This window comes from Gigantopelta aegis, chromosome 4, assembly GCF_016097555.1.
Source record: "Gigantopelta aegis isolate Gae_Host chromosome 4, Gae_host_genome, whole genome shotgun sequence".
Classification (NCBI taxonomy): Eukaryota; Metazoa; Mollusca; class Gastropoda; order Neomphalida; family Peltospiridae; genus Gigantopelta; species Gigantopelta aegis.
In genome coordinates, this window is record NC_054702.1 from 59,877,609 (window position 1) to 59,903,769 (window position 26,161).

Below are 26,161 nucleotides of genomic sequence, written 5' to 3' on the forward strand. Positions count from 1 at the left end.
CTTTATATTCATCTTGGGTTTTTTCCCCCATTTCATTTGGCTTTTGTCCTTACATTGCAATGAAATGGCAAGTCTGTATGTAACAAATTGATGATATTATATAGACTACCCATGAACTCTACTACAAGATGTGTAACTAGGGTTGTTTAGAAGGATGTTACAAGCTTCTAAAATATTTCATAGTGGATTATGTCAATTCAGACAACTGTGTCATATGTACAGATTTTTGTGTATGCCATTTTTCTACAATTCTTGTGAAATATATTTTACAAAGAGTAATAATATTATATTAATCTTATAAATTAACAATTACAGTTTGTATGTTTAGTACTTATTTGGCCGTGACCGTTTGTTTCTCATTTGGCTTTTCACATTTTGTCATTTTGCTTACGCTTAAGACATGCATTGATGCAGATATTGCTTTTTGGACTGTAGATTTGGTTATATGATTGTTACATAATTAAAAATTGTGTTTGCTTCTTTTCTTTTCTCAGTGCGTAGCTTTAGAAGGCAAGCGATTTGTGGGAGGAGGATACAAATGTGAATGTCGTCAAGGTTACGAGTATCCATTCAACGACCTTGCCTGGTTCTTTGATGGGCAGACCATGGAAGAAGAGTGGCGAAAGGTCCAGAATAATGAACCCAACAGGTATGTTCTAGATGGTTCAACCTTCAAGCAATTAGTGCAGGCATGGGTCTTGCCACAAAATGTAACTATATAAATTGTCCATACATTTTTTAACTCACATTTGGCGAGTCGGTGAGTACTTTCTGCAACCTTTCATCCTTTCATCATTCACACAAATACTTGATACAGACAGTGTATATGTCATACCTGGCCAGTAGATTATTCAACTATCAACTGGTGCTTTCATTACTGTCACAAAAACATCATGGGTGTGTTGACACAATGCATAACTCATTCTACCTTTGGAATGGGTCAAATATTTTTACCAACATGAATGGTGAATGAGCTAACAAGATTCAGCTTGTAACATGAGAACAACAGAGTTCTGACATTTGTTTTGGGTTTTATTTCGATAAATGTGTTTGAAAAGTCAGTTCCATTAAAGAACTTGTAATTCTGATCATACTAAATGCACCACTCATCCATTGATGTAATAAAACTGTTATTGATATCTCATAATAAACATATAACTAATTTTGACCAGAATGTCAGTTAGATCCCTGTTATTTTGGGACACAAACTGCAACTGTCTGTGCGTATTTAGAAGAGACACTAAAGAGATTTCTGGGATGGGACATAGCCCAGTGGTAAAGCGCTCGCCTGGTGCGCGGCCGGTCTAGGATCGATCCCTGTTGGTGGGCCCATTGGGCTATTTCTCATTCCAGCCAGTGCACCACACTAGTGTATCAAAGGCCATGGTATGTGCTTCCATGTCTGTGGGATGGTGGATATAAAAGATCCCTTGCCCTTAATGGAAAAATGTAGCCGGGTTTCCTCTATATGATTGTGTCAAAATGACCATATGTTTGACATTCTATAGCCGATAATTAATAAATCGATGTGCTCTAGTGGTGGTGTTAAACAAAACAAACAAACTAAAGACATTTTATTTTGTTTTTCAGATACGACACACTGAAATGTAGAATAGCTGGAGCATCATCCATAGTTTCTAGTCTCTCTCTCATCTTCATCTCAGCTGGTCTGCTGCTGTGGCAACAAGGAAATTAAAAAAATTAACTCTTTTTTTCAATTTTATTTTTTTCTATTGCTTTAATATATTTTTTTTTACATTTCTTCATGACATTCCATAAATATCTTAATTTTATAATAAACCTAATGTGCCAATTTTGTACATTTGTATATTTTATATAATTGTGAATGTCAAGACATTTATTGTTTTGTTTCTTTTGTGTCTCTATTTAAAAGTATTTGATAATTTCTAACAAATGTTTGTTTTTAAATTTTTACGAAGCAAGTAATTCATTTTTTGCCAGTCATTTTGATTATGTGTAAGTTTTTGATTCAGAATAATCTTTCTACTGTTGTTACCTATCATATCAGTATCACTGACTGTTTATAGTAGATATATCATGTACATTTTAGATCAAACTGTATAGTTGTATGTAAGTGTGTATATATATATATAAAAACACAAAATATACCAGGATCTGATCAAATGATTGTGCAGTTACAATTCTACCCACGAACCCTATTACAAGGTCGGTAGCTAGGATTGTTTAGAAGGTGTCACAAGCTGAAATAATATACAGTGCATTCTGTCAATTCTGGTGTCTGTGAAATCACTATTTCTGTGTAAACCGGCATGATCACGGATACCTGTTTAGTGATAATAGCATGGGAGAAATCAGTCTTATCGGGCACAATGCATATTGGCATATATCAACAGGTTCCCTGGAATCTGGTTTAGAAAGTCTACTTCCACCAGTATATTTGTCAAATGAAATGCAGACTGGATTTCAGATAATTATGAAAGACTCTAGCTATGGTGCTAATCAGTGGGTTTCATCTTTCATTATCTAGACCTTATTTCAGACCTCCAATTTAGCCACCAATTAACAATATAATGGGTATATATATATATTGTTTTCTTTTCATTCCATGCAAAATCAAGCTCAAAGTTCAAATTAAAGGGGTCCTTGCACACCATTATCTAGTACTGTATTTAGGGCTGGGTTTGCTCATTGTATGAAATTAATGCAACAGTTTCATTCCTTTTGTGACAACTGATCTGGTTGTATCGGTTGAGCATTAAATCACAAATTAACATTTCCTTCAGTCTGCCCATTCAAGCCCTGTACAATGATATATGAAGTTTGGTGGTGGTAGGGGTTATTGAGGTCTGTATTTGTCAAGCAACTGAATAGGTTTATGCACACATGTACACTTGCATTCACAGGCAAATTTACAATTACATGCACATAAATAAAATACAAATTCAGTTTTATCAAATGGGTAAAAAAATAAAATAAGGGTAGTATGTTGGTACTTGATTCAGTTCTGTTTCTCACTGATCTGTTCTAAGGGGTGGGATCTAGCTCAGTTAGTAGAGCTCCAGACTGAGATTATTTAATCATAAGATCGAACCCCCTCAGTGGACCCTTCCTTCTCCAATGTTTTTTCTTCTCATCTCAACCAGTGCACCACGACTGGTATATCAAATGCTGTGGTATGTGCTATCCTGTCTATGGGAAAGTGTATATAAAAGATCCCTTGCTACTAAATGGAGAAATGTAGCAGGTTTCCTCAAAGACTACAAGTCAAAATTATCAAATATTTGTCATCCAAGTGGATGATTAATAAATCAATATGATCAAGTGGTGTCTTTAAGCGAAACAAACATTTGGTTCAGTTATATATTTGGCTAAATTATCTTTATTTTAGCAAGCAAAAATTAAATGTAGACTTGTTTAGAGATTAATACTTAGAATAGGTATGTAGTTAGAAAATGTACCTTTTTGTGATTGTAAAGGTGTTGATTGATTTGCATGAAACAATAATGTTTTGTTTTTTTGCATGGTGAATTTATATTATAGTAGCTATAAATCTTTCTTAGTAAATCGTGCTCTTGTTTATAGTATTAAATATCAAATGCTTAGGTTAGTATATAAATATATGTATACTTTTTCATAATATTTCATGTACATATTGTATATTACAATAAATGTTTTTAAAATGATTTTTATAATGGCAATAAATTAATTTTTATACACTTGCTTCTTTTTGTTGTTCTTTTTGGGTTCATTGTATCCATATGGATTGTTTTATTAATGTAATTGTTTACCTCAAAAAAATTATAAAAGATGGAAAAGACACATATATTCTAAACTGCAAAATTGTAAGGACAGTATTTGAACTCTGGGATTGTCACAAAATAATAAACTTACATTTAAACAAAGCGATAATTTTAATTTTATGTTGTTACAAATGTCTCAGAAGCTGATAGTGCTAGCATGCGATGGGTAATGTCACAGTGTGTCACAGTGTCTGGTAATGTCACAGTGTCTGGTAATGTCACAGTGTCTGGTAATGCAATTGAGAACATAACATAGACCATCATCAGATCTTTTTATTCATTGATACATAACATTTAAAAAGTACATTCCCATAACTTAGAGAAACGTGAAGGGGTTCTTTATTTTGATTTATCATTATCACAACTTGGGTTCATAGATCCTATTTGACAAGAGTTATGTCCCTTTAATTGATCATCCACATTGCGTTTCTTACTGTGGCACGACCGGCCACGGTGGTGTCGTGGTAAAGCCATCGGACAGAAGGCTGGTAGGTACTGGGTTCGCAGCCCAGTACCGGCTCTCACTTGGAAGAAGTTTTAACGACTCATTGGGTAGGTGTGTGTCCAGAACAGCTTGCCTGAAGCTTAATTGGATAAAAGCATGAAAATAAGTTGAAAACTATGGCACATTGCTTCTGATCTCTCCCTCTCCCCCCCCCCCCCTCTCTCTCTCTCTCTCTCTCTCTCCCCCCTCTCTCTCCCTCTCCCCCTCCCCTCTCCCTCTCTCTCTCTCTCTCTCTCTCTCTCTCTCTCTCTCTCTCTCTCTCTCTCTCTCTCTCTCTCTCTCTCTCTCTCTCTCTCTCTCTCTCTCTCTCTCTCTCTCTCTGAGTTACATGCAGTGATTGTTAGCCATTATATACTAACTCAAGACAAAAACGTTTAGCAATTTGGTTCTCCTGCATTGTACTTTAACATACAAGCTACATTCATGAATTACGCTTTTCATTTTGAACTGAAAATCTCCTGTTACTTAATTACATCTTTTAATCTGATGAACATATATCTCTGACCTATCGCTCCTCCCAGTATAGTAATTATAAGTTACTGGTGCTAGCAATTGTCACTGATTATTACCCACTCCTGGAGAAATTTGGAACACTCAGTTTAATGTATATAGCCATATTGAATACACATAGCTGGTCGATACGGAGGGAAATGCCAGTATTGACAACGAGTTATGACGATTTTTCAGTGACGAAAAACATACATAGCTTTACAAATAATTATTAATATAACACATGATGTTCAGTATGTTTTTCTTGAAAGTAGTAAAATATTTGTTGGCTAAAATTACATTGATAGAAAAATACAAGCGCGTATGCAGATGTACATTTTAGGAGGTTGTCCCCTCCCCCTCCGCTCAAGCAAATTTTCAAGCCTGTCTCGACCTCCTCCCCCTCCCATAAACGTCGCTAACGATAGTCTAGACCCCCTTCCCCCCGCTAAAATTATTTCACGCACCTTCAATATTATAGAGAATACTAGTACTAAAGTACTAATCAAAATTATACCCATGTGATTTTCCAGTTTATATATTAGTTATGAAAATCCCTGAAATAAAAATCATAAAAATTTGTCAGTATTATCATGACCTGTTACGGTATTCAAACAACCGGTACAAAAAATGACAATAAGTTACCTGTTATAGATAGAAATATGAGATGTATTTACAATTTTACTGTTAAACATATGTAATTTGAAACAGACTATAACACCCAGGTAGATATTGATTACACCTAAGACCACCCCTCTGCTAAACTTAGTACTTGTGATTTCACCTGTCAGGTGTAATCAATATCAACCTGGGTGTTATAGTCATTTTTTATGCCGGTTGTTTGAATACCGTAACATGTCACGATAATACTGACACATTTTTATGGTTTTTATTCCAGGGAGTTTCATAACTAATATATAACACTGGACTCATGTTTCACTCAATTGTAACTTTATCCAAATGTGTTACAGGTTTGTAGATTAACTAAACTTAGTGTTAATGTTTACAGGTTGAAACTAGGGTATGTGCCTTTAACGAAGTTGTAAGATAAATGGTATCTATCTACACAATAATATGTAGTACATACTCTATTTACATATCCCCAAAACAAAAAACAGTTTTGAGAGAGAAAGACAGAAACAGAGACAGACCGAGAGAGAGAGAGAGAGAGAGAGAGAGAGAGAGAGAGGGGGGGGGGGATGGAATATCTCTCTCTTGCTCTCTCTCTCTCTGTCTGTCTGTCTGTCTGTCTGTCTGTCTGTCTGTCTGTCTGTCTGTCTGTCTGTCTGTCTGTCTGTCTCTCTCTCTCTCTCTCTCTCTCTCTCTCTCTCTCTCTCTCTCTCTCTCTCTCTCTCTCGCTCTTTCTCTCGCAAGTGTCAAAATAACTAAAATAACTATACAGTTTAAACACTAGGTTAAATGTGCTAGACTAATATCTCTTTCATTTGAACATCAATCAGAAGTACATGAACACACTGTGTGTGTGGGGGGGGGTGGGTGTGTGGGGGGGGGGGGGGCCGGCACGGAATCACACAAACATTTACTCAAGATTTATTTTGCAATATTACCTAAAACAGGCAAATAGGAACGATATGTGCTGGGTTGATGGGTGGGTGTTGAACACTATATGAATGGGGGTACAAATATATACAACAGAACAAACAAACAAAAAGTCTCAGGTGGGAGTGTACTAATGTCTCATACCCTCTCAAAAAAGGACATGTATATTATTATCAAAATATGTTTTGTTGTTGCTATCATTCTCAGGGCCGTATTCAGCCTAAACTATTACAAAAATAAAATCGTGACACCACGTGTTATTTATGATGTGATATGTTTTACTCCATAAATAAAAAATATTTTAAAATTGTGAGCGTTTGTCTCTTTTTTTGTTCCACTAAACACAAACGGGCAAAGAATTGTAAACTAACAAGGACTTTTTCAAATTGTAATTACGGGCATGATTGTGGGTATGTAAACTAAACAAAAATAATTCAGCAATAACTCTATTATCATTCAAAATAACATTTACATTTAAGAATTGAAGCTAACTTAAACACCATATCTTAAATAATATATATATGTGGAAAGAAATAAGTGAAAACATCAAATTGTAGACCAAATTTAATTCACAACTAGCGTAATAATGTCTGTATTTCATACCAAGTTGTAATGTGGGATTGAATGTCTGTAGTGTTGAATGTGCTGCCTGTATGTTCCCAGTCAACTTCTGACAATATGAATTGATTTTTGATGCAGTCATTATTTCTTGTTGCTATCTGTGCGATCCTTTATTTCTTTCCATCAGTAACACACACACACACACACACACACACACACACGCACGCACGCACACGCACACGCACACACACAGTAACATGCATAGCCTATGTAAGCCATTTGGTTGCATGGTTGCTACATGAACATTCGATGATCTTGCTTGTTCTTACCAACAGCCCAAACAAACCTTAATTTAATCTCTGCCACATGTATATCGGTCTTAGGGCATTCCCAGACTAATGCTTTGTTCAGCGCGCAATCTCTTGACAAGACAACAAACAATGACTTTGGTCAGCCTGAAGATTATAAATCTGCGGAATGACAACACATCAGGGGATTGGTTGTTTCTCCTATGCTAATCGAGGTGTTAATTGGTATACAAACATCGGTGCTGTAAGTTTATTGCAATGTGGACAGTCAGTGTCGAAGAATTGGCCTGCACTGGCCATTCCAACTCTGACAAGAGATTGGACATCATTATGGCATCTGTGAGAATTAGATATGCTCGGTTTGTATGTTTTAAATATATGTTGCATGTTCATTCATGTTCCAACTTCTTAAATTCCAGCAGACTAAGAACAAAGAATACTTTTTTAAAACGAATGAAAATATTTAGCTGGGTATTTAGGCCTATTTCACAGTATATAGGTAGATCTATATGTTTGAGAATCTATTGAAATTGGCAAATTGCTCAGATTGGTCGAGAGTAAAATGTATCTGTTTACAAAAATTTTGACAAAATAATATGATATTTTGTTTTATAATTACATATATTGCTAATTTAAGCTGTTTAAAAAAAGAAGAAGAAAGAAACACGTATGCTGTGGAAAATATTGTTAACCATTACTTATCTATAGTCTCTTAATTTACAGAACTTTTATCCATCCAACTATCTATACTTTGCATAAGCCCCAGTGGCCATTGAGCACATATATATCTATATAGGCCTATGTAATATTTTCTATACATTTAAATGCATAACAACATAAAATGATACGTACAATACACACTTAAACACCAAGATAACTAAATAGGCCTACACAGGCACGAGTTATAACCAACACCAACCCCACACCCACACTCACACCCAGACTATAAATGTTGATAAATAATTATAGAACATTACAAAACAATTTTATAAAATATATTTTTTTTTTAATAATAACAAAACTAAAAAAGAAAAAAGAAAAAAAGAAACAATTGAAAGTTGGGTATCAAGAATAGATAATTTTGAATAATTTCTATGTGTCTTTTTTTCCCCCACTATCCAAATCTTCTCAGTGTGTTATTTAAAAAAAACCCACTGATTTTTCTCCTCTTTTTTTCTTTTATAACATTAAATGGATAAAACGTCACATAGCCTAATTATGAACAATTTAAACTAAATAATAATAATAATAATAATAATAATAATAATAATAATAATAAAACGCCATAAAAACTAACAGCAATGTATAGGCATATATATATATATATATATATATATATATATATATATATATATATATATTACACCAAAACCCTCAATATTGAATATAATCTTCATTGTATTGCTTAAAATAAAGGCCTATATCTTATAATAAGAAGTTTTTCTTTGAATCAAACATTCATAGGCGTAGGCTACAGTTCATTCCACAAAGGCCTTGCTGTTTGAAAAAGAAATGTTACAAATTGTTATATTTATTAGGAGTTAATGATACATAATTATAATATTGTATTTAATAATTTAAGCAGTTGTGTATGTTTTAATTTTTTAGATGTTGCAATTTCGTTGTGTAATTAACCATGGATAATTAAAACAGCTAGGGCTCACCATGCCCATTGCCAATTTTTATACAAAGTGGCCTATTTGGCCGATAAAATGCTGTTTAAATTAGCCACTTTCTAATAATGTATATTGGCATATCTTAAAATTTGCTAAAAGAAATTTCTTTACAGAATGCCTCTTTAAAAATGATAATAGATGTACATTCCTGTCATATTATGCTGATCATTTGTTAAGGAGTATACTGAATCTTCATACGCATGCGCAAATTGAACTTCCTATTCCGATGTAAACAAAAGCTAACAGGTGTGAATATTTGACAATTTTAAAAGGTTAAATAACCGACATTTACATTAAAATTTATGTAGTAATTTGTCTTTAATGTTGCATATTTAGTAGAATTTGTTACTGTACCTACCGCATGGATAAGTGATATCTGGTGCAGCTAAACCAGGTTACTTTTCTATTAGGCCTATTGTAAATTGGTATACTACACAACACAAGAGACAACACTAAAGATAAAACCTTATTGTCGAATTGAAAAATAGGTATAACACAAAATAAACGACCATTTAAACATAATGTACAGGACTAAAATTAATTAATAACTTTTTTTTTGTAAATGCATATTTTTGTGTGTGTGTGAAAGTGTAGGCCTAAATAACTATGAAGCAGTTTAGTTGCTCAACTTGTCCCAATCTGTGTACCCCAAACATCCCAACAACAACAAAAAACAAAAACAACAACAACAACAAACCCCCCACAAAAACAAACAAAACACAAGACCCCCACACCCCCCCCCCCAAAAAAAAAACCCTCCAAAATAAAACAACAATATAAAACCAAACAAAAACCCTCAATAAAAACTCCACACTCCCCCCCCCCCCAAAAAAAAACCCCGACAAAAAACCAGAGAAAAAAACCCCAAACTAAAACTAAACAAAACAACTCCCCGGAACCCCAACAATACCAACCCCTCCCCACTTCCCTCAAAAGGGGAGACCTCCAACTTGTCCTATTATTTTATGATGTTTAGTCAGTTCACTCCAATGACTGATAGCTCACCCCTAACATGCACTGGCTGGAGCAAGAAATAGCCCAATGGACCCACTGATGGGGGTCGATCCCAAACCGACCGTACATCAAGCGAGCGCTTTACCACTGGGCTACATCTCACCCTTATTTGATAGGAATTATAATTATAATTTGTGGTGGCTTCTTTGTAAATTGACATACATCTATGCCGGTTATATTATAGGTCTGTAATACATGGAGGGAAAACAAAAATCTAATATGTGGAATGCAATACAATGGCATGATGTGGCATCCATGTTCAGCACTAGAATTAAGATGCATAGTGCTATTTTACTTTATTTCTTAAGTGTAATCTCATTATCATCTAGTGTAAGTGTCGGGCACTTGGGTCCAGGTCGAGTTTGACCCTTGAGTACTTCGAGTACATGGAGGCCCTAGTAGGCACTGGGCAGAATGCTGGTCAACTCACTGCTACCAACTTGCCCCAAACTCTTTTAGTGAATTTACCCCCAAAAGTTACCTGCTCACCCCAGTGGTTGATCTCACCCCAGTCACATTTTACTGTCCAGAAACTTCATTTGCTACAGCCTTAGACCACCCGTACCCAATTTTCTGCATATGTGCCTGTGGTCCTACAACCCCAACAATTGCCCACGTCAATCAGCAGTGCCATGGAAAAAGTAAAGTTTGTTTTATTTAACGACGCCACTAGAGCATATTGATTTTTTATCTTATCATCGGCTATTGGACGTCAAACATATGGTCATTCTGACACTGTTTTTAGAGGAAACCCGCTGTCGCAACATAGGCTACTCTTATTACGACAGGCAGCAAGGGATCTTTTATTTGCGCTTCCCACAGGCAGGATAGCACAAACCATGGCCTTTGTTGAACCAGTTATGGATCACTGGTCGGTGCAAGTGGTTTACACTTACCCATTGAGCCTTGCGGTGCCCTCACTCAGGGTTTGGAGTCGGTATCTGGATTAAAAATCCCATGCCTCGACTGGGATCCGAACCCAGTACCTACCAGCCTGTAGACCGATGGCCTGCCACGACGCCACTGAGGCCGGTACAGTGCCATGGAGATTGCCATGGAGATTGCCATGGAGTTTTTAATTCTCCATGGCACATTTTTGCCTTGGACTATATTCAGTTTTGTTTTCAATGGCATGTTTTATTGCCATGGACATTGTGCTAATTTCAGGGGTTGGTCCTAATAACCGATTAATTACCAATAATTTATTAATAATGATATTTTTCTTTGGTATTTGATTATCCAAGTTTGTCTTTACTCATAAATATATTTGATTAAATGATGGTATATTGGCATTTACAAACTTATGGTATTACAATAAATTGTCATGTCTACTTTAAGGTTGTTTGTAAATCTGTACCCTTACATAATTAACTAGTGTACAATTGAGGTTGAAGACGGTCTTGACAAATGACTCTGTCTTGGAGATCAGTATTTTGTAATTGGCAAAGCAATCGGTGAACATTGCATATGCCACTCATAAACTCTGGTTATTGCAGTCTATTGCGGTCTAGTTACAATAGATAAAAACAGTTTAATAATTGTTAATTGCTTTTTTTTTTTTTGCTTTGACTGTTCGGTATCACACCTTTGATTCTATTACACTAAAGTATGTAGACGTCCATTTTTAATAGTATCATCATAATTATGGACAGTAAGTGAAATTGGGGCGAGTTGATAATGTTTTGGGGACAAATTGACTAAACAGTTTGGGACAAGTTGACCAACTGCTGGGGCATGTTGGTAGTGGGTGAGTTGGTTTTGGGGTGAGTTGACCTGCTCCCGTTGGGGTGAATTTACTACACAGATTTGATTATGAACTGACCAACCAGTGGGGTGAGTTGATTTGGGGTCAATATAACTTGCACCCTAAAAATCCTGGTATTTTGCTACATTGTATTTGTAAACTGTGTATATATATATTTTTTTAATTTTATAATTCAATCAATTTAGACAAAATATTAAGCTTCAATGTAAGTTTAAAATGACAAAGGAAGGAAAAAGTATGATTCATCAAACACAACATATAACAAAATTACAGAAAAATATGTTATGTTGTATATTTACTGTGTACAAAACCAAAATGAAGGTGCGACAAGTGACTGTTGTCTACCTTAGTAACTGTGTATTCTAATCATAGGTACATTGGTCTTTAATTTTGATATCGTTTCTTCCCATGATGTATTGTTCTTTGTAATCTAGTACTTGTTTAAGGGACACTAGTAAAATGTTGGATTTGCTAATGTGTCAATGAAGGCATCAGTAATTAAATTACTTATCTAGCCTCAGCAACTTTCTTTCTGGATGCATAGATGTGCTGGCCTGTTTGTTAGGCCCCCAACCCCCCCCCGCAAAAAAAATAAAAAAAATATATATTTCAGTATTACAGTAGGTTTTATGACCACCAAAGATCTTGAAGGACGATTGGGGTCAGAAGTGAAATTTGAATGTTGACATTTTTTAAATCAGTAAATCACAAATTCAAACAATGAAAATAACTAAAAACAAAACAGTAAACTGTATGATCAACAGAATGAAAAAGATTGACAGAAATAATGTTCCACAGTGATTAATGGACATTCCTGAAAATTGTCAAAATCGAGAATGACACCCCACACACATGTATGGGACAACTGCGTGATGCATGTGCAAACTATGGAATGTGCTTCAGTGTGTTGATAAGCAGACCTGAACGTTCTTTACTAGGATGTCTGTGGTCAAAACGTATGTTCTGTCCAATAGTTGATATTAACATTAATATTTCAGGTTCCCCTACTGTTTTTCAAGAGTATATATAGTCACTCTCTGGTCACACCAAAGTTCCAGAATAGCTGTAACTATATATGCATTGTGTTTTTAAATTTAATTTTTTTTTTTTTTAAAGCATGGATTTCACAGAAAAGGTGGGTGTATTTTATTGTTGTGTACTTCTCATCTGCCTTAATCCCTCCTCATTGGCCCTGGCACCCTAAATGCTTTCCTTCACATTTTCCATATATGTAACTTTTATGATTTCGACTTTGCCCCCACATGACCTCTTTTGGACCCAAAATGTCATGGTGCCTCACAATATTATTATTTGAGGTGGTGGAGCATTGTTTCTGATATAAATGGCACTGAACATTGCAGTTACTATAAGAAAAAAAGAAGAAAAAAAAAGTGTGTTTTATTTAACGACGCCACTAGAGCACATTGATTTTTTATCTTATCATCGGCTATTGGATGTCAAACATATGGTCATTCTGACATTGTTTTTTAGAGGAAACCCGCTGTCGCCACATAGGCTACTCTTTTTTACGACAGGCAGCAAGGGGTCTTTTATTTGCGCTTCCCACAGGCAGGATAGCACAAACCATGGAATTTGTTGAACCAGTTATGGATCACTGGTCGGTGCAAGTGGTTTACACCTACCCATTGAGCCTTGCGGAGCACTCACTCAGGGTTTGGAGTCGGTATCTGGATTAAAAATCCCATGCCTCGACTGGAATCCGAACCCAGTACCTACCAGCCTGTAGACCGATAGCCTGCCACGACGCCACCGAGGCCGGTAGTTACTGCAAGAATAATAATAAAAAATATTTAGACATTCATGGTTAAAATCGATGTACGTGCTAATCAGAGACCAGCAATATATATTTTTTGACCTTACTTGTGTTTAAAACTGTGATTGGTGTTCTGTTAAACAAATATTCCTTTTTCTTCTGATGACTTCTGGAAACAGTTGGACAAAATGGTAAATCATACAGAGTTGTCACAGTGCACAGACATTTTCTGTTTTTAAATAGTTTAATTGTTTTGTAGGACATACGTTTGTGAATTTTACTTACACCTGAAAGAGACTAACTATTTTTATTGTATTTTGTAAAATTTATGTCCAGTGTTTTCCCATCACTATTTGCCATTATTAGTGTTATTCATTTGCTTATTTTAAAAAAATTCGATTTCTTTATTTAGTGTTCAGTTTATTGGTAACTGTATTGATATCAATATGTCTGGTGTTACACATACATGTTCAGGAACATGCATGTAGAAATGGCCATTGTGCATATACAAGTGTTTTATAAACTCATAATAAGAATTTTCTAATTCATACTTAGTATTTGCATTTTTGTGTATTCCAAAGTTTTGGTCAGTTCAGAGTTGCTAATAAAAGTAATAATAAATAACATGTCGCTAAAGGCCACTTATATAAAAGCTGAATATCATTTATAAAGATCTCATAGTACAATGTTATATGTTTTATATCTGAAGTCTGACGACTAAATTATGTGGGAAATTAGGCATAATTTTACATGAAGTTGGATATTTTACATGTTTTAAAAAAACCCTGAAACAATAAACTTACATAATGTTATTTCTGGCTTAGGAAATATTGGTGCAGTAAGTTACATTGACACCCCCCCACCCCCACTGGTTGTTTTATGCAAGTTTGAACGTAGTAAACAAAAACAAAAATATTGAGAAAATATTACTTGTTAAGTTCAATACAAATGATTAGTGTTTGCATTCTGCTCATTCCTACATTTGCAAATACACATGTATTAATCTATTTAGGTGGAATTCTACAGTGCATAAAAGGGCATATATAGGTATACATGTACTATTACTCATGTAGTCATTAATCATTAATCATTAATCATATGCATGTATACAACAGATGCATTAGTCTACATTGCAGTAACGGCTATAGCAGAGACATTTTTTTGCTTCTTTTCACGGTCCACCAGGCAGGTTTCAATCAAACTTATAGTCCAAATGATTCTCTCATGACTTATTAAGTGTTGTTATTTTTGTGGCTGATTCAAAATCCAAGATGGCCACCCTGGCCTCTGATTGGCTCAGACATTTTCAACATCTTCTCAAATTCCACCAGGCTAATTTCAACCAAGCATGGCCCATGTCATCCTCTCATGGCCATGAATATGTTATTATTTTGGGGGCCAGTTGAAAATCCAATCATTACAAGATGATTCTGTTTTAACCATATTGTATTATCATTCGTATGTATTAATATTAATTTTGTTTTAATTATTATTGTAAATACTATCTAAATCTGTAACATGTATGTTTGGTTGTTTAGCCACTGTTCCCACTGAATTTGATAAATCATATGAGAAGTTATGAATTAAAAAAAAATAACCATGAAAATTATTTGGACGTAGCTTTTTCTCCACAAGTGTAGACATGCTTTCACAGTTGAAGATATACATGCAGCAAGCTTGCAAAAATGAAAACATGCTTGCGGGAAGCTTGCACAGTTGAAGATATGCATGCAGCAAGCTAGCAAAAATGAAAACATGCTTGCAGGAAGCTTGCAGAGTTGAAGATATGCACGCAGCAAGCTTGCGCATGCTTTCACAAATGAAAACATGCATGTGGCAAGCTTGCAGAAATACTGACTACCTTACACGAGCTAAATGTTAGCTTGCAAATAGCTTGCATTGCTTGTACTACCTTGTAACAACCTTGTAACTGCCTTGTAACAACCTAGCCGCAAGCATGCATTTTTGTTTGGGTAGCTCTGGGTGAGCAAAACATTTCGCCAAATTATCTATTAAACTTCAAAAATTGCAGAAATCAACAGATATTTTCTTTAAAATGTCAATTATTACCTGAAATTATTTCGCCAAATTAAAATAAAATTCGCCAACTGCTTTCAAAATTTGCAGTTGGCAAATTTGGTGAGTGCCAGAGCAAGCCCTGAGTAATTGTTCCTTAATGTACTGGAAACACATTTTTGTTACAGTATTCTTGTTTCTTAGCTTAAAATTGTAGTGACTATAAAAAGAATGAAGGAATGAATTTTTAATGCCACCTCAATATAAAACATTGGGTATTTAGATCAGTGTGAAAAAATCAGCCTTGATGGTGTAGATATCTTGTCAAAGTTGTATGATGGCAGCTTCCCTCCAAAATTATTCATTGACTTTTGCTTTGAAATGTAAGCATTGTATATTGTACCTTCAACTATTTACCTATATAAACGTACAAGTAAAATTTGGTTTACTAGTAGTAGAGATCTTTTGTTGGAAAATCCTTATTTGACAACTGATGGACTTGGTCTCGTTCAATTGAGGTAACAACTCTAATGTAATGGCTTCCCTCCAAAATTATTGACGTTTGCTTTGACATGTAAGCATTGTATATTGTACCTTCATCTATTTACCTACAAAAACTAAGTGAAATTTGGTTTACTAATAGTAGAGTTTTCTTGTTGGAAAATCTTTATTTGACAACTGATGGACTTGGTCTCGTTCTTCAATGGGCGTCTTAGCTGAAACAGGTGGAGATAACTCTATTCCAGATGGCGCGACGATCGACAGGGTCCCAGAAAGCTGGTTTGTCTCTGACTGGCTTCAGGTTATAAGCGACCAACTGAATGACTTGAAATTACGTATCAGTTTGTTTTAACAGTAAAGTAATATTTTAAATATCAGAATGTGTTTTGTTGCATTTTTCTTATTGTTTATCTAATTGGGAAAAGTACATAAACAAATTTTGGGTGGCAAAGTTGAGTTTTTATGCGGCAAAGTGTACCCATGCACACGTTTTTATACAGTGTCAACACGAACGCATTGAGTATTATACAAAATATATATTTATTACCTTTAATGTTAATGTCTTTTCCACCATATCTAAGTATATAAAATACTAGACCGCCCTGTGTAGGAACGTCCTGTATAGAGCCGTCATCACTATATATATATTTTGTTTGTTTAATACTACACACCCACACGTTATACCATCGATGTCCCAAACTGCGTTCACCTAACAACAAAAACACGAATACGATATTTACGGAAATATTATTCTACATTTTTCAGCTACGATACGTGTAACAAAATAGATTTTAATCATTTAACGTAAAATAATCAACAATTTGGATGTAAAACAAATCCATTCTAGTAAACAAAAGTGAAACACCCTACAGTAAACAGGAAAAAGTGCGACGTTTCTAACTGCGTTCTGGCGCATGCGTTTGCAAAAAGTATCGTAATGCGCATGTGCAGTTTATCATTTTCCATTTTTAAGACAACTACATGAAAAAATATATGTTTCTTAATTAGGTACAGTTGCCGAACACTTAATTTATTCAATTGTTTTAAAGGAAAAATGTCCGCGTTTTATCAACACATCACTCACACTTGATGTCAATACTGACAGGCATTATGTCCATACCTGCGCATATTTTGTAAAATATATATTTTTTTTAATGAATTGATTCTAAATTAACAAAATTTATATACTCAAAATTATTTACAACTGTTATGAATGGATTATGAATACTATTCACTACAATAGAGGCACAAAAATGTAGCATACCTTTTGCAGATCGAATATAATAATTGAAAACAAATTCTAACAACAGAGGTCCTAAAAATCATAAACATTAAATTTTTTGGCCTTGTTGATCTGGCACGTGTGAGGTCATGTGACACGCACCGAATGTTAATTCATCTTTCTCCATTTTAAGTCAATTTCTACGAGTCATGTGGACCCCATATCGGTAATTTTAAGGAATAAACAAAAACGACTTAGTAAAATTAATGGTTTTAGGGGTTTGTAAAGTTTTGTATTTAGATACTTACTTTTCTTAACTTTATTGTTTATAAAAATGTTCCTGAACTGTGAAGAAAAACCGTATACATGAACGACATGCCGATGACAACAAATCGGATGTTGATTGCGCGAACCGTGCACGAGAAAACAAAGTGAACGGAATTTGAAGCATAACGCAGTTAGGGACGTTGACGATATATAAAAACAATCCCGGCTTTTCATATATATTTTATTGATTATTATCCACAATATACATATATTTTCTTTATTATTACTGACTTCCTCCCTCATATCTCAGTACACGTGTAGACAAACGTCAACTGGTAACCATTCACTGCAGTGTATACTATAGACCGTCATGTGCAGAACCGTGCTGTGTAGGAACGTCATCACTATATATATTTTTTAATACTCGCACACGCACATGTTAAATATATATATTCTTTTTTTCCCGAGTATTCTCCAAAATATACATATATTTTCTTTATATACAAAATATATATTTATTCCCTTTACTGTTAATGTGTTTTCCACCATATCTAAGTATATAAAATACTAGACCGCCCTGTGTAGGAACGTACTGTACAGAGCCGTCATCATTATATATATTTTTAATACTATTATCCACAATATACATATATTTTCTTTATTATTATTCACTGCAGCGTATACTATAGACCGTCCTGTACAGAGCCGATAAGGTTTCGGTCCCTTATGATCGTGATATAACAAAGAATGACAAAGCAATGAAAAAATACAGCTATTGTCCTAGTTTGTTGGACCCTGACGACGCGCCACCTGTTTTATTATCTCCCCTGTTCTGAGCTAAGATGCCCATTGAGGTAAACACTAATGTAATGTCAATAACTATACTATTTTCATACAACTTATCTGTTTCTGATGACCCTATTTCTTAACATTTGCTATGATATGATAAGAGAGGAATCTAGTTATACTGACTGCTACTGTTTACACAGTGTATAACCACTATACAATTTCAATAAATTCTTAAATTATTTATGCAAAGAATATGTATAAGATTAATTTGTAGTTATTAATGCCCTACCGTCCAACTGGATGGGACTATAGGTTTTCTCTCCATCCTTTTGTTTGTCTGTTTGTTTTTATCTGTCTGTCTGTCTACCTAGACTGTTTTTGCAATGCCTCAATATACTGAGCTAGCTAATCATGTAGTGCTATATATCAAGTTTGACTTTCATGGCAATTTACCAATTTTTTCAAAGAGGTGTGGTCTTTGAACTTTGGAGATTTGTTGGGCCCAGTAGGAGACATGTATTGCTTTAGCAACATTCCCAGAATACAAGTTACAAATAAATATAAAAATAGTGAAATAATTGCATGTATAACTTTGATTTAGTACCTTTAAAGCTGGTAGTTGCTGGGTTTCTGTCCGAGCCAGAACCAATTTTTAGATTGAGTGTTGACATCTACACTGATTTACTTATTAATATCTATCCCGAACAGACAACTGTGTGCCCAGGACAGCATGCTTGAACCTTAATTATACATATATAACTTTAATGAACCTTATATTTAAAATTATTTTGCCCACATACCCCAGAAAAAAAAGGGAAAAAAAAGAAGAGAAAGTCCAACACTAGAAAACAAAACAAAACAAAACAAAACAAAACAAAAACCCAACAAAACATAAAAAAAAACCCTAACAAAAACATACCATTAAAGTAAAGTTTTGCTTCTTTAAATGCATATAAATAAAAATGAAATGATACCAGACAATAAAATGTTTTTTTAGTTATCACATTGGTCAGATAAGTGCAAATTAAGTATATTTTTGCTTATGTCATATCTTGCTTATATTAAAAAGTTAATATATTTGGAATATCATTAAATAATGTTTCCTGACTACATGTATATATACATATGAATGGACAGATAATGCATGAATGTGTATGTAGTTGGATAACATCTGTGCATAAATTAAATACATGCGAGAGATGTAACAGGTGTACAGAGAACAATTACAAAAACAAACATTTGGAGCAGATTTCTTTACACAGAGAAAGAGAGAAAGCAAGAGAGCTAATGTTGTGTTAAAGTAAACTGTTTGCATTTGATGATGAGTCATCTCAGTTTGATGCTATTGTATTTTACATCAGAATTCACCTGTTTGAATGTCCGCAAAGGACATTTAGGGAGTTTAAATTGAATTAATCTCTCTGTGTAACCTCGCCTGTGTGCCGTAGACCAGTCCTTCTCAACAGTGAAAACAAAAGCTGCTCGGGACGGCTAACCATGCCTGATATGTATCGCTTAGCCGATGTACAGATAAAAATGTACTGTTTGATTTGCTCGTCGATGGCACAGGTAGTTGAATACACAACAATGTGTGGCAGAATTTTATTCTTCTAAAAAGTATTTGTTCTGTTCGAAGTTGCCTGCCTGTTCGCAGGAAAATGTGGCAGTTCTTAAAAAAACACCAATTGTTTAATCTCAGTGAGCTAAAATAAAAGTTATTCATGTTCCTCAAATATGGATTTAAAGTGGATTGTGAATTAAACATAGTGGATTGATTGCAGTGAAGTTGGATAATGTTATCAGTTCTTGTATTGGATTTTAATATCTGATTTTAAATCATGTGTAGGAAGCACACTTGACAACACATTGTGTTGGGTGTTATACTGTTTCACTGTGTTTAGCTACCTGTGATAGTTGACCATAATACTTAACTGCTGTCAATTTGAGTGCAATAAATCTAAACCATACTGTTAACAATTCATGATATATCAGGCTTGAAGATGATGAGGCAAGTCATTTAGAACTCTTTAGCTATTAGTAATAATTATTGTTCATTTTACTATAGCCACTGGTGTTTGAAATTGTACAGTCTTGTATTGTTTTTAGTTGGTTTTATTATACTAAGCAATGTTAAGAAATTATTAACTACTCTTAAGTATACCATAGTAATAATGATTAAGAATATTTGTAGGGTTATAAGTATTACTACATGCAGTGACTATGTTTTTATAAATGACATTGATCCCTGTCAGTGGGCCCATTGGGCTATTTCTCATTTCATCCAGTATATTACTGGTATATCAGACCATGGTATGTGCTATCCTGTCTGTGGGATGGTGCATATAATTTATAAAAGATCCCTTTCTATTAATTGGAAAATTTATTAATCATCGGCTATTGGGTATCGAACATTTGGTAATTTTGACATATCCACATGTAGTCTTAGAGAATGGTCAGACTCTCAGACAAAGGTAATTTTCCATTAGTAGCAAGGGATCATTTATATTATACACCATTCCACAGACAGGATAGCACATACCACAACCTTTGATATACCAGACATGGTGCACTGGCTGCAATGAGAAATAGCCCAGTGGGATGGGAAAATGTAGCAGATTTCATATCTAAAGACGAGAATTAGCAAAATTTTTGACATCCGGTAGTTGATGATTAATATCAATGTGCTCTAGTGGTGTTGTTAAACAAACCAAACTGTTAGCTTAGGAGAGTGGCAGTTGGTCAGGTGGGTCCCACCTTTTTAAATTATTATTTTATTTAAACAATTGTTTAGTGGTGTCAAGAGGATTCTACATGTAAGTCTTAGAATTTCACCACTGTTCTACATTGAATATAAAATGTTAATAACTTTTATTACACATGGGTGCGGTGGTATCAAAAAGTACTGTCGTGTGGAAAAAGTGGACAAAAAGACTTCAAAAATGTATTAAATGTTTAATGTCCATGGACTCTTTCATGTACAGGTAGTATCATTCTTTAACAAATATAGCATATACAGGGCTTCTAGATTATAGCCTCACTCCCATGGCTAGTTATATTTAATGTTGGGCTACTAAATAATTATTGTTGCCATGCCTGATGGCTAGTGAAAAAAAAAAAAAGAGTCAAATGTTGCAGTTGAGTTTATTTTATAAAAATGTTTTAATATGAATAGCCTGCCCCCACCCCAACCCCCCAGTGTTAGTGTTTTTAAGCTCTATCTCCCTCTTTAGGTGACATATCTGATTATTACTATTATTTAGTAAAATTGTATTAACTTAAAGTAAAGTGGGGATTTCTACATGTCTCTATCAATAATTTTCTTTGGTTTAACAAAAACATTTAATTTGTTCTTTTTTCGCACATTTAGGAGGAGATCTATGGCCTCTCCACCTAACTTCCAACTACCAGTCCTCCCAGCTTTGGAGGCTCCGACAGTCCACGTAGCTGATGCTGAAAGGTCGTTCCGTGTGACCTTTACAGCATCTGCACCTCCCATGGCTCTCTCGCCCACTTCCATCTCCATGGCCCTGAAGAGTCCTGAAGGCATTGATTGCCATGGCAACGAGAGACAAGTGTTGGGGGAGCAGGCCAAGTTCTTCAACAATCCACTGCTGAGTGATGTGATCCTGGTGGTTGGAGGTGAACGTTTCTATGCCCACAAGCTCATCCTCGTACGCTCCAGCGATGTCTTTGAAAGAATGTTCAGCTCAGAATGGTCAGACTCGCAGACAAAGGTAACTACCGTACCATGTATAGTGTTTAACATGATTTCGTCTGTCATGCATTCACCTGAGTGTATATAATCGTAACTATTTTATAGCGCTATGAAATCGTAAAACCATTGTAAGCTATAATATCACTATGGCATGTGATGTAGTGACGTCACAGCCTACAATGGTTTTACGATTTTATAGCGCTAAGATAGCTTTGAAAATCCTTTTTTTCATGTATATACCTGGTAAGAGAAATTCACCGTACACCCAAACAATACAACCAGTTGATTCACTTCTGAATTTCATCACTAAATTTTGATTAATATATGTTCCTTGAAATAGATTATTGCCAAAAAAAATACCTAAAAGCCTATTATAATAATTATAACTTCCACTATGTTAAGTTGATTTGTTCAAAGTAGTTTTTAATTGTAATAACATAGTCTTTCTTCACCTACATAGTGTTATAGAGCTGCATGGTATAGAGTTAGTGTGTTACACAGTTACAAAACATATATTTGTTATTATTATTTTATTTTTTTGGGACTATTTTTATTATTGGGGTATCATCCATCTTATTCTCCCCCATCCCATCCCCTACAATTCCATCCCATCCCTTGCATCCATCCATTCATCCACCCATCCCTTGCATCCATCCATTTATCCACCAATCCATTTTATCCATCCATTTCCATCCATCCATCCGTACTGTCCTGTCAACCCACCCATTATCACCCACCGACCCAAAACCTACCCACCCACCCATCCACCCATCCATCCATCCATCCATCCATCCATCCATCTATCCACCCACATCCACCCACCCATACTCATCCAGCCAGCCATCCAGCCATCCACTCACACCCTCCCACCCACACTCATCCAGCCATTCATTCCATCCATTCATTCATTCATTCATTCATTCTCTCTACAGGAAGTCGAACTAGTCGAAGACAGCCTATGCAACTCTGTGTTCCCACGCTTTCTCAAGTTCCTGTACGGCTGCCACATCAAGCTGAACATCGACAGCACGCTGCCCGTGCTCATCCTGGCCGACAAGTACAATGTGGAGGACCTGCGCAATGTGTGCATCAACTTTGCCTGCTCCTACATCATCCCCAAGCTGCAGCTGAAGGACGTGTTCCACGTGTGGTTCCAGTACGCCACCAAGTGCTACCATGTGCGCCTCATTGCCGAGTGCGTCCAGGTGCTGGCCGAGAAGATGGACGACATCACGTCGTCGGTTGAGTGGCAGCGGGAGTGGGTCAACCTGGAGAAGGAGCAGCTCATCCAGTTCCTCCAGAACTCTGACCTCAACATCAAGGACGAGTTCGACCTGTGGCTGGCAGCCGTCAAGTGGCTGCAGTCGACCGGTCATCCGCAGCGGGCGGCCAACTTCGAGGACAATCTGAAGGAGATCATGCAGTTCATACGCTTCCCAATGATGACGTCGGAGCAGCTGTGCCAGGTGGAGTCGCACACGGTGTTCCAGCAGCACCCAGAGCTGTTCCAGAAGGCCTTCATGCTGGCCTACAAGTACCACGCTCTGCCTCTGGTGAAGCGGGCCAACGTCAAGGAGTTCATGTCGTCCAGTTTCCTGCTGCGCAACTACTCCAATCTACGCTGGGACAAGAGGTTCGTCGTGTCTCAGTACTCGGCCTGTCCCAAAGGAGCAGAGGTCAGCTTCCGATTCTCAACCAGAGCGTCTTCCTTCCCACCGCAGACATGGGAGTGGGAACTCAAGGTGCACCCAAAGGGTTACTCGACCAACAGCGATGATTTCCGCGTCGTTCTCAACTCGAATGTAATCCTCGACCAGCCACGGCCGATTGAGTACCACCTCTCTGTTGTGGATCGGAACCAGATTCTACACTCTGTCTGTGGCAAGAAGAATTTCTCAAAAGCACGGTACCAGACGGATACCGAGATGGACAAAAAAGTGTCTGTAGCTGATCTCTGCCAGACAGACTCTCCACTGCTGGTGAATGATAATCTTATTCTGCAGATAGCACTGAAACCAGTAGAATGACGCTCATACTTAAAATGGTGATCATAAAATGGTAAAGGTTTTTTTTTTTTTTTTTTACAAGAAAGTAAACTAGTCTGCTTGGAAAAAATACATGCTGTATTTTGCTTTTCAACAACTAGTTTTCCAAGACTGGTATATCAAAAGATCATGGTATGGGTGTCTGCTGTTTCTAAAAAATAACAGGTAAAAAAAACCCAACTAAGCGAAGATTAGCTTAAACAGTAATAATGTGTTCATTCTCTCGTATTCTAAATAATGTGATACTAACTGCAATTTTATACAGTATGCTGGAGTGTTCTAATTACGTCATATTATTTTAACTGTCCAGCGATCCTACATTTCCTACTTTTTCCTACTTTTTGATATTTTTTCCTATTTTTCTTCAAAATACCTAGGTTTTCCTACTTTTTTGTTTCAAAATGCCAAGAATTGCTGTTAAAGTGTGCATATTGTTTGTGTTATTATAAAAGTCAACAGTTATGGGATTTAAAAAAATTATTTGCAGCAAGATATATCTCCCAATTTGCTGCACCATATTATTTCAACATTTTAAATTTACATAACATTTATATTATTTTGGATAACAAAAATACAGGTACAAACTGAGCAAAACGTTTCTCAATAATATCACCTTTTGGATTTAGTACATTCGTTTATGAGCATGAATAATGTTGCTACGTACTGTTTCAGTCCTACCTTTGTTCTACTTTTCCCTTCTATTTTTCTACTTTTGTCCTACCTTTTCTGTATTTCCATTCCTACTTTTATCCTACCTTTTCATAAGGGTGTACTGGACAGCCCGTATTAAGGTTATGTATTTGTTGTTGGAGCTACAGTTGTGTTTATCAGTACCACAGAAGGGATACAAATCTACACAATGTATTAATTTTTGCAACCTCTGTGGTACTTAAAAATGTGGACATGGGTCTAGAAAAAAAAAAAATATATAAAAAGCCTAACAACAAAAACAAAACAAAACAAAACTTTCCACACTTAACTGTTAAAAGGTAAAAAACCAAATGTTTTTACTAAAAATGGTATTACAACCCCCCCCCCCCCCCCCCCCCCCCATCCCCGCACCTCCAGCAATGTCAGTGCAGTGCAGTTTGAAATTTGTTTACATCCAGCAGTATTGCTGTCTTGTGATTGGCTGATTTATTTTTAACTTTTTGAGAACAGATTTTTACCAAACAATGGTGCATAATTTAAATTCTAAATGTGACAATTTTATACATTAAATTTAATTTTTAATAAGAATTTAAGGTACTGATATCCAAGATGTATTAAGTTTCAAAAATCTTTTTGTTATTTGATATAACCTGGATTTTATTAGTCATAAAAGTACCTTAAAATCAAGCAAACCACATGTAACAGATTTTCACTCTTTGCTGTTCCAAGATATACTAGAAAATGGCTGTTCACTGTTTCTGAAATAATGGCAAATAATGGCAGACACATACATAAAGAAAGTCAGTAGGGCTAGCTCTGGGTGAGCAAAACATTTCACCAAGTTGTTTATTAAACTTAAAAATTGCAGAATTCAACAGTTATTTTCGAAAAATATGTTAATCATTACATGAAATTATTTCGCCAAATTAACATAAAATTCACCAACTGCTTTCAAAATTTGCAGTTGGCGAATTTGGCGAGTGCCAGAGCTAGCCTTGGCCTGGTGCTTATAAATTTTTTTAGTCTTAGACTCGAGACTCTAATAGAGTCTGAGACACTAATGTCATGACAACGACATACAAATTGTATGCGTGTGACGTCATTAGAGATTGAGTCTGGACTCTATAAAAGTTTTATAAGCACGGGCCCTGGAGTGTGTGAATGTATTTTTATAATGACCAGTTGTCGTCAGGGTGATATGACACCTCAGTCCAAGTCTTTCATACATCATACAATCATGTTATTTGTTTTTATGTAAGTATAGTTACTGTATTTACTCATCATGGTTTGTTGATTTATATGTATTTGTAAGATTAACAGGGTTGTGATTTTGTTTGCCTCTTAGAAGAGATAATTTTTTTGAAATATGTATGATTTGTAGGGGTTCTTTTTTAAAAGTAGTGGAGGTAAGTTTGCATTGTAAAAAAAGAAAGAAAAAAGGAGTAGATGTAGCAAGAAAAAGTGGTGGAGGCAGCATTTGAAATATATCTTTTTTTTAGGAATCTACACTTATATGCAAAC

At 35.5% G+C, this 26,161-nt stretch overlaps 2 protein-coding genes across 4 annotated transcripts in view; both read left to right on the forward strand.

The window, feature by feature from the left end:
* The window catches only part of LOC121370849, a 30,661-nt gene extending 26,960 nt beyond the window's left edge, over positions 1 to 3,701 (forward strand). Inside the window, exons 6-7 of the mRNA XM_041496353.1 lie at positions 495 to 649; positions 1,591 to 3,701. Of these exons, the coding sequence (XP_041352287.1) occupies positions 495 to 649; positions 1,591 to 1,696 (261 nt within the window). The 3' untranslated portion in view covers positions 1,697 to 3,701. The remainder of the gene's footprint in view (positions 1 to 494; positions 650 to 1,590) is intronic.
* Positions 3,702 to 9,079: 5,378 nt separating this feature from the next.
* LOC121370850 (BTB/POZ domain-containing protein 17-like) lies at positions 9,080 to 25,559 on the forward strand. 3 transcript variants are annotated; one of them, XM_041496354.1, is made up of 5 exons: positions 9,112 to 9,127; positions 12,777 to 12,795; positions 14,447 to 14,481; positions 21,597 to 21,963; positions 22,877 to 25,559. In XM_041496354.1, exons 4-5 carry the CDS (start codon positions 21,607 to 21,609, stop codon positions 23,969 to 23,971), a joined length of 1,452 nt encoding a protein of 483 aa, XP_041352288.1. In that variant the 5' UTR covers positions 9,112 to 9,127; positions 12,777 to 12,795; positions 14,447 to 14,481; positions 21,597 to 21,606; the 3' UTR covers positions 23,972 to 25,559. The 3 variants fall into 3 exon arrangements, with proteins under 3 accessions (XP_041352290.1, XP_041352288.1, XP_041352289.1); XM_041496355.1 differs by lacking the exon at positions 14,447 to 14,481 and having other exon boundaries at positions 9,114 to 9,127; XM_041496356.1 differs by lacking the exons at positions 12,777 to 12,795; positions 14,447 to 14,481 and having other exon boundaries at positions 9,080 to 9,127.
* The last annotated feature ends 602 nt before the right edge of the window (positions 25,560 to 26,161 follow it).

Bases quoted from the DNA above. Each gene is read 5' to 3' on its own strand.
- LOC121370850 (XM_041496356.1), top strand. From the start codon at position 21,607: ATGGCCTCTCCACCTAACTTCCAACTACCAGTCCTCCCAGCTTTGGAG. The intron at 21,964-22,876 runs GTAACTACCGTA...TTCTCTCTACAG, and splicing joins GGTCAGACTCGCAGACAAAG to GAAGTCGAACTAGTCGAAGA.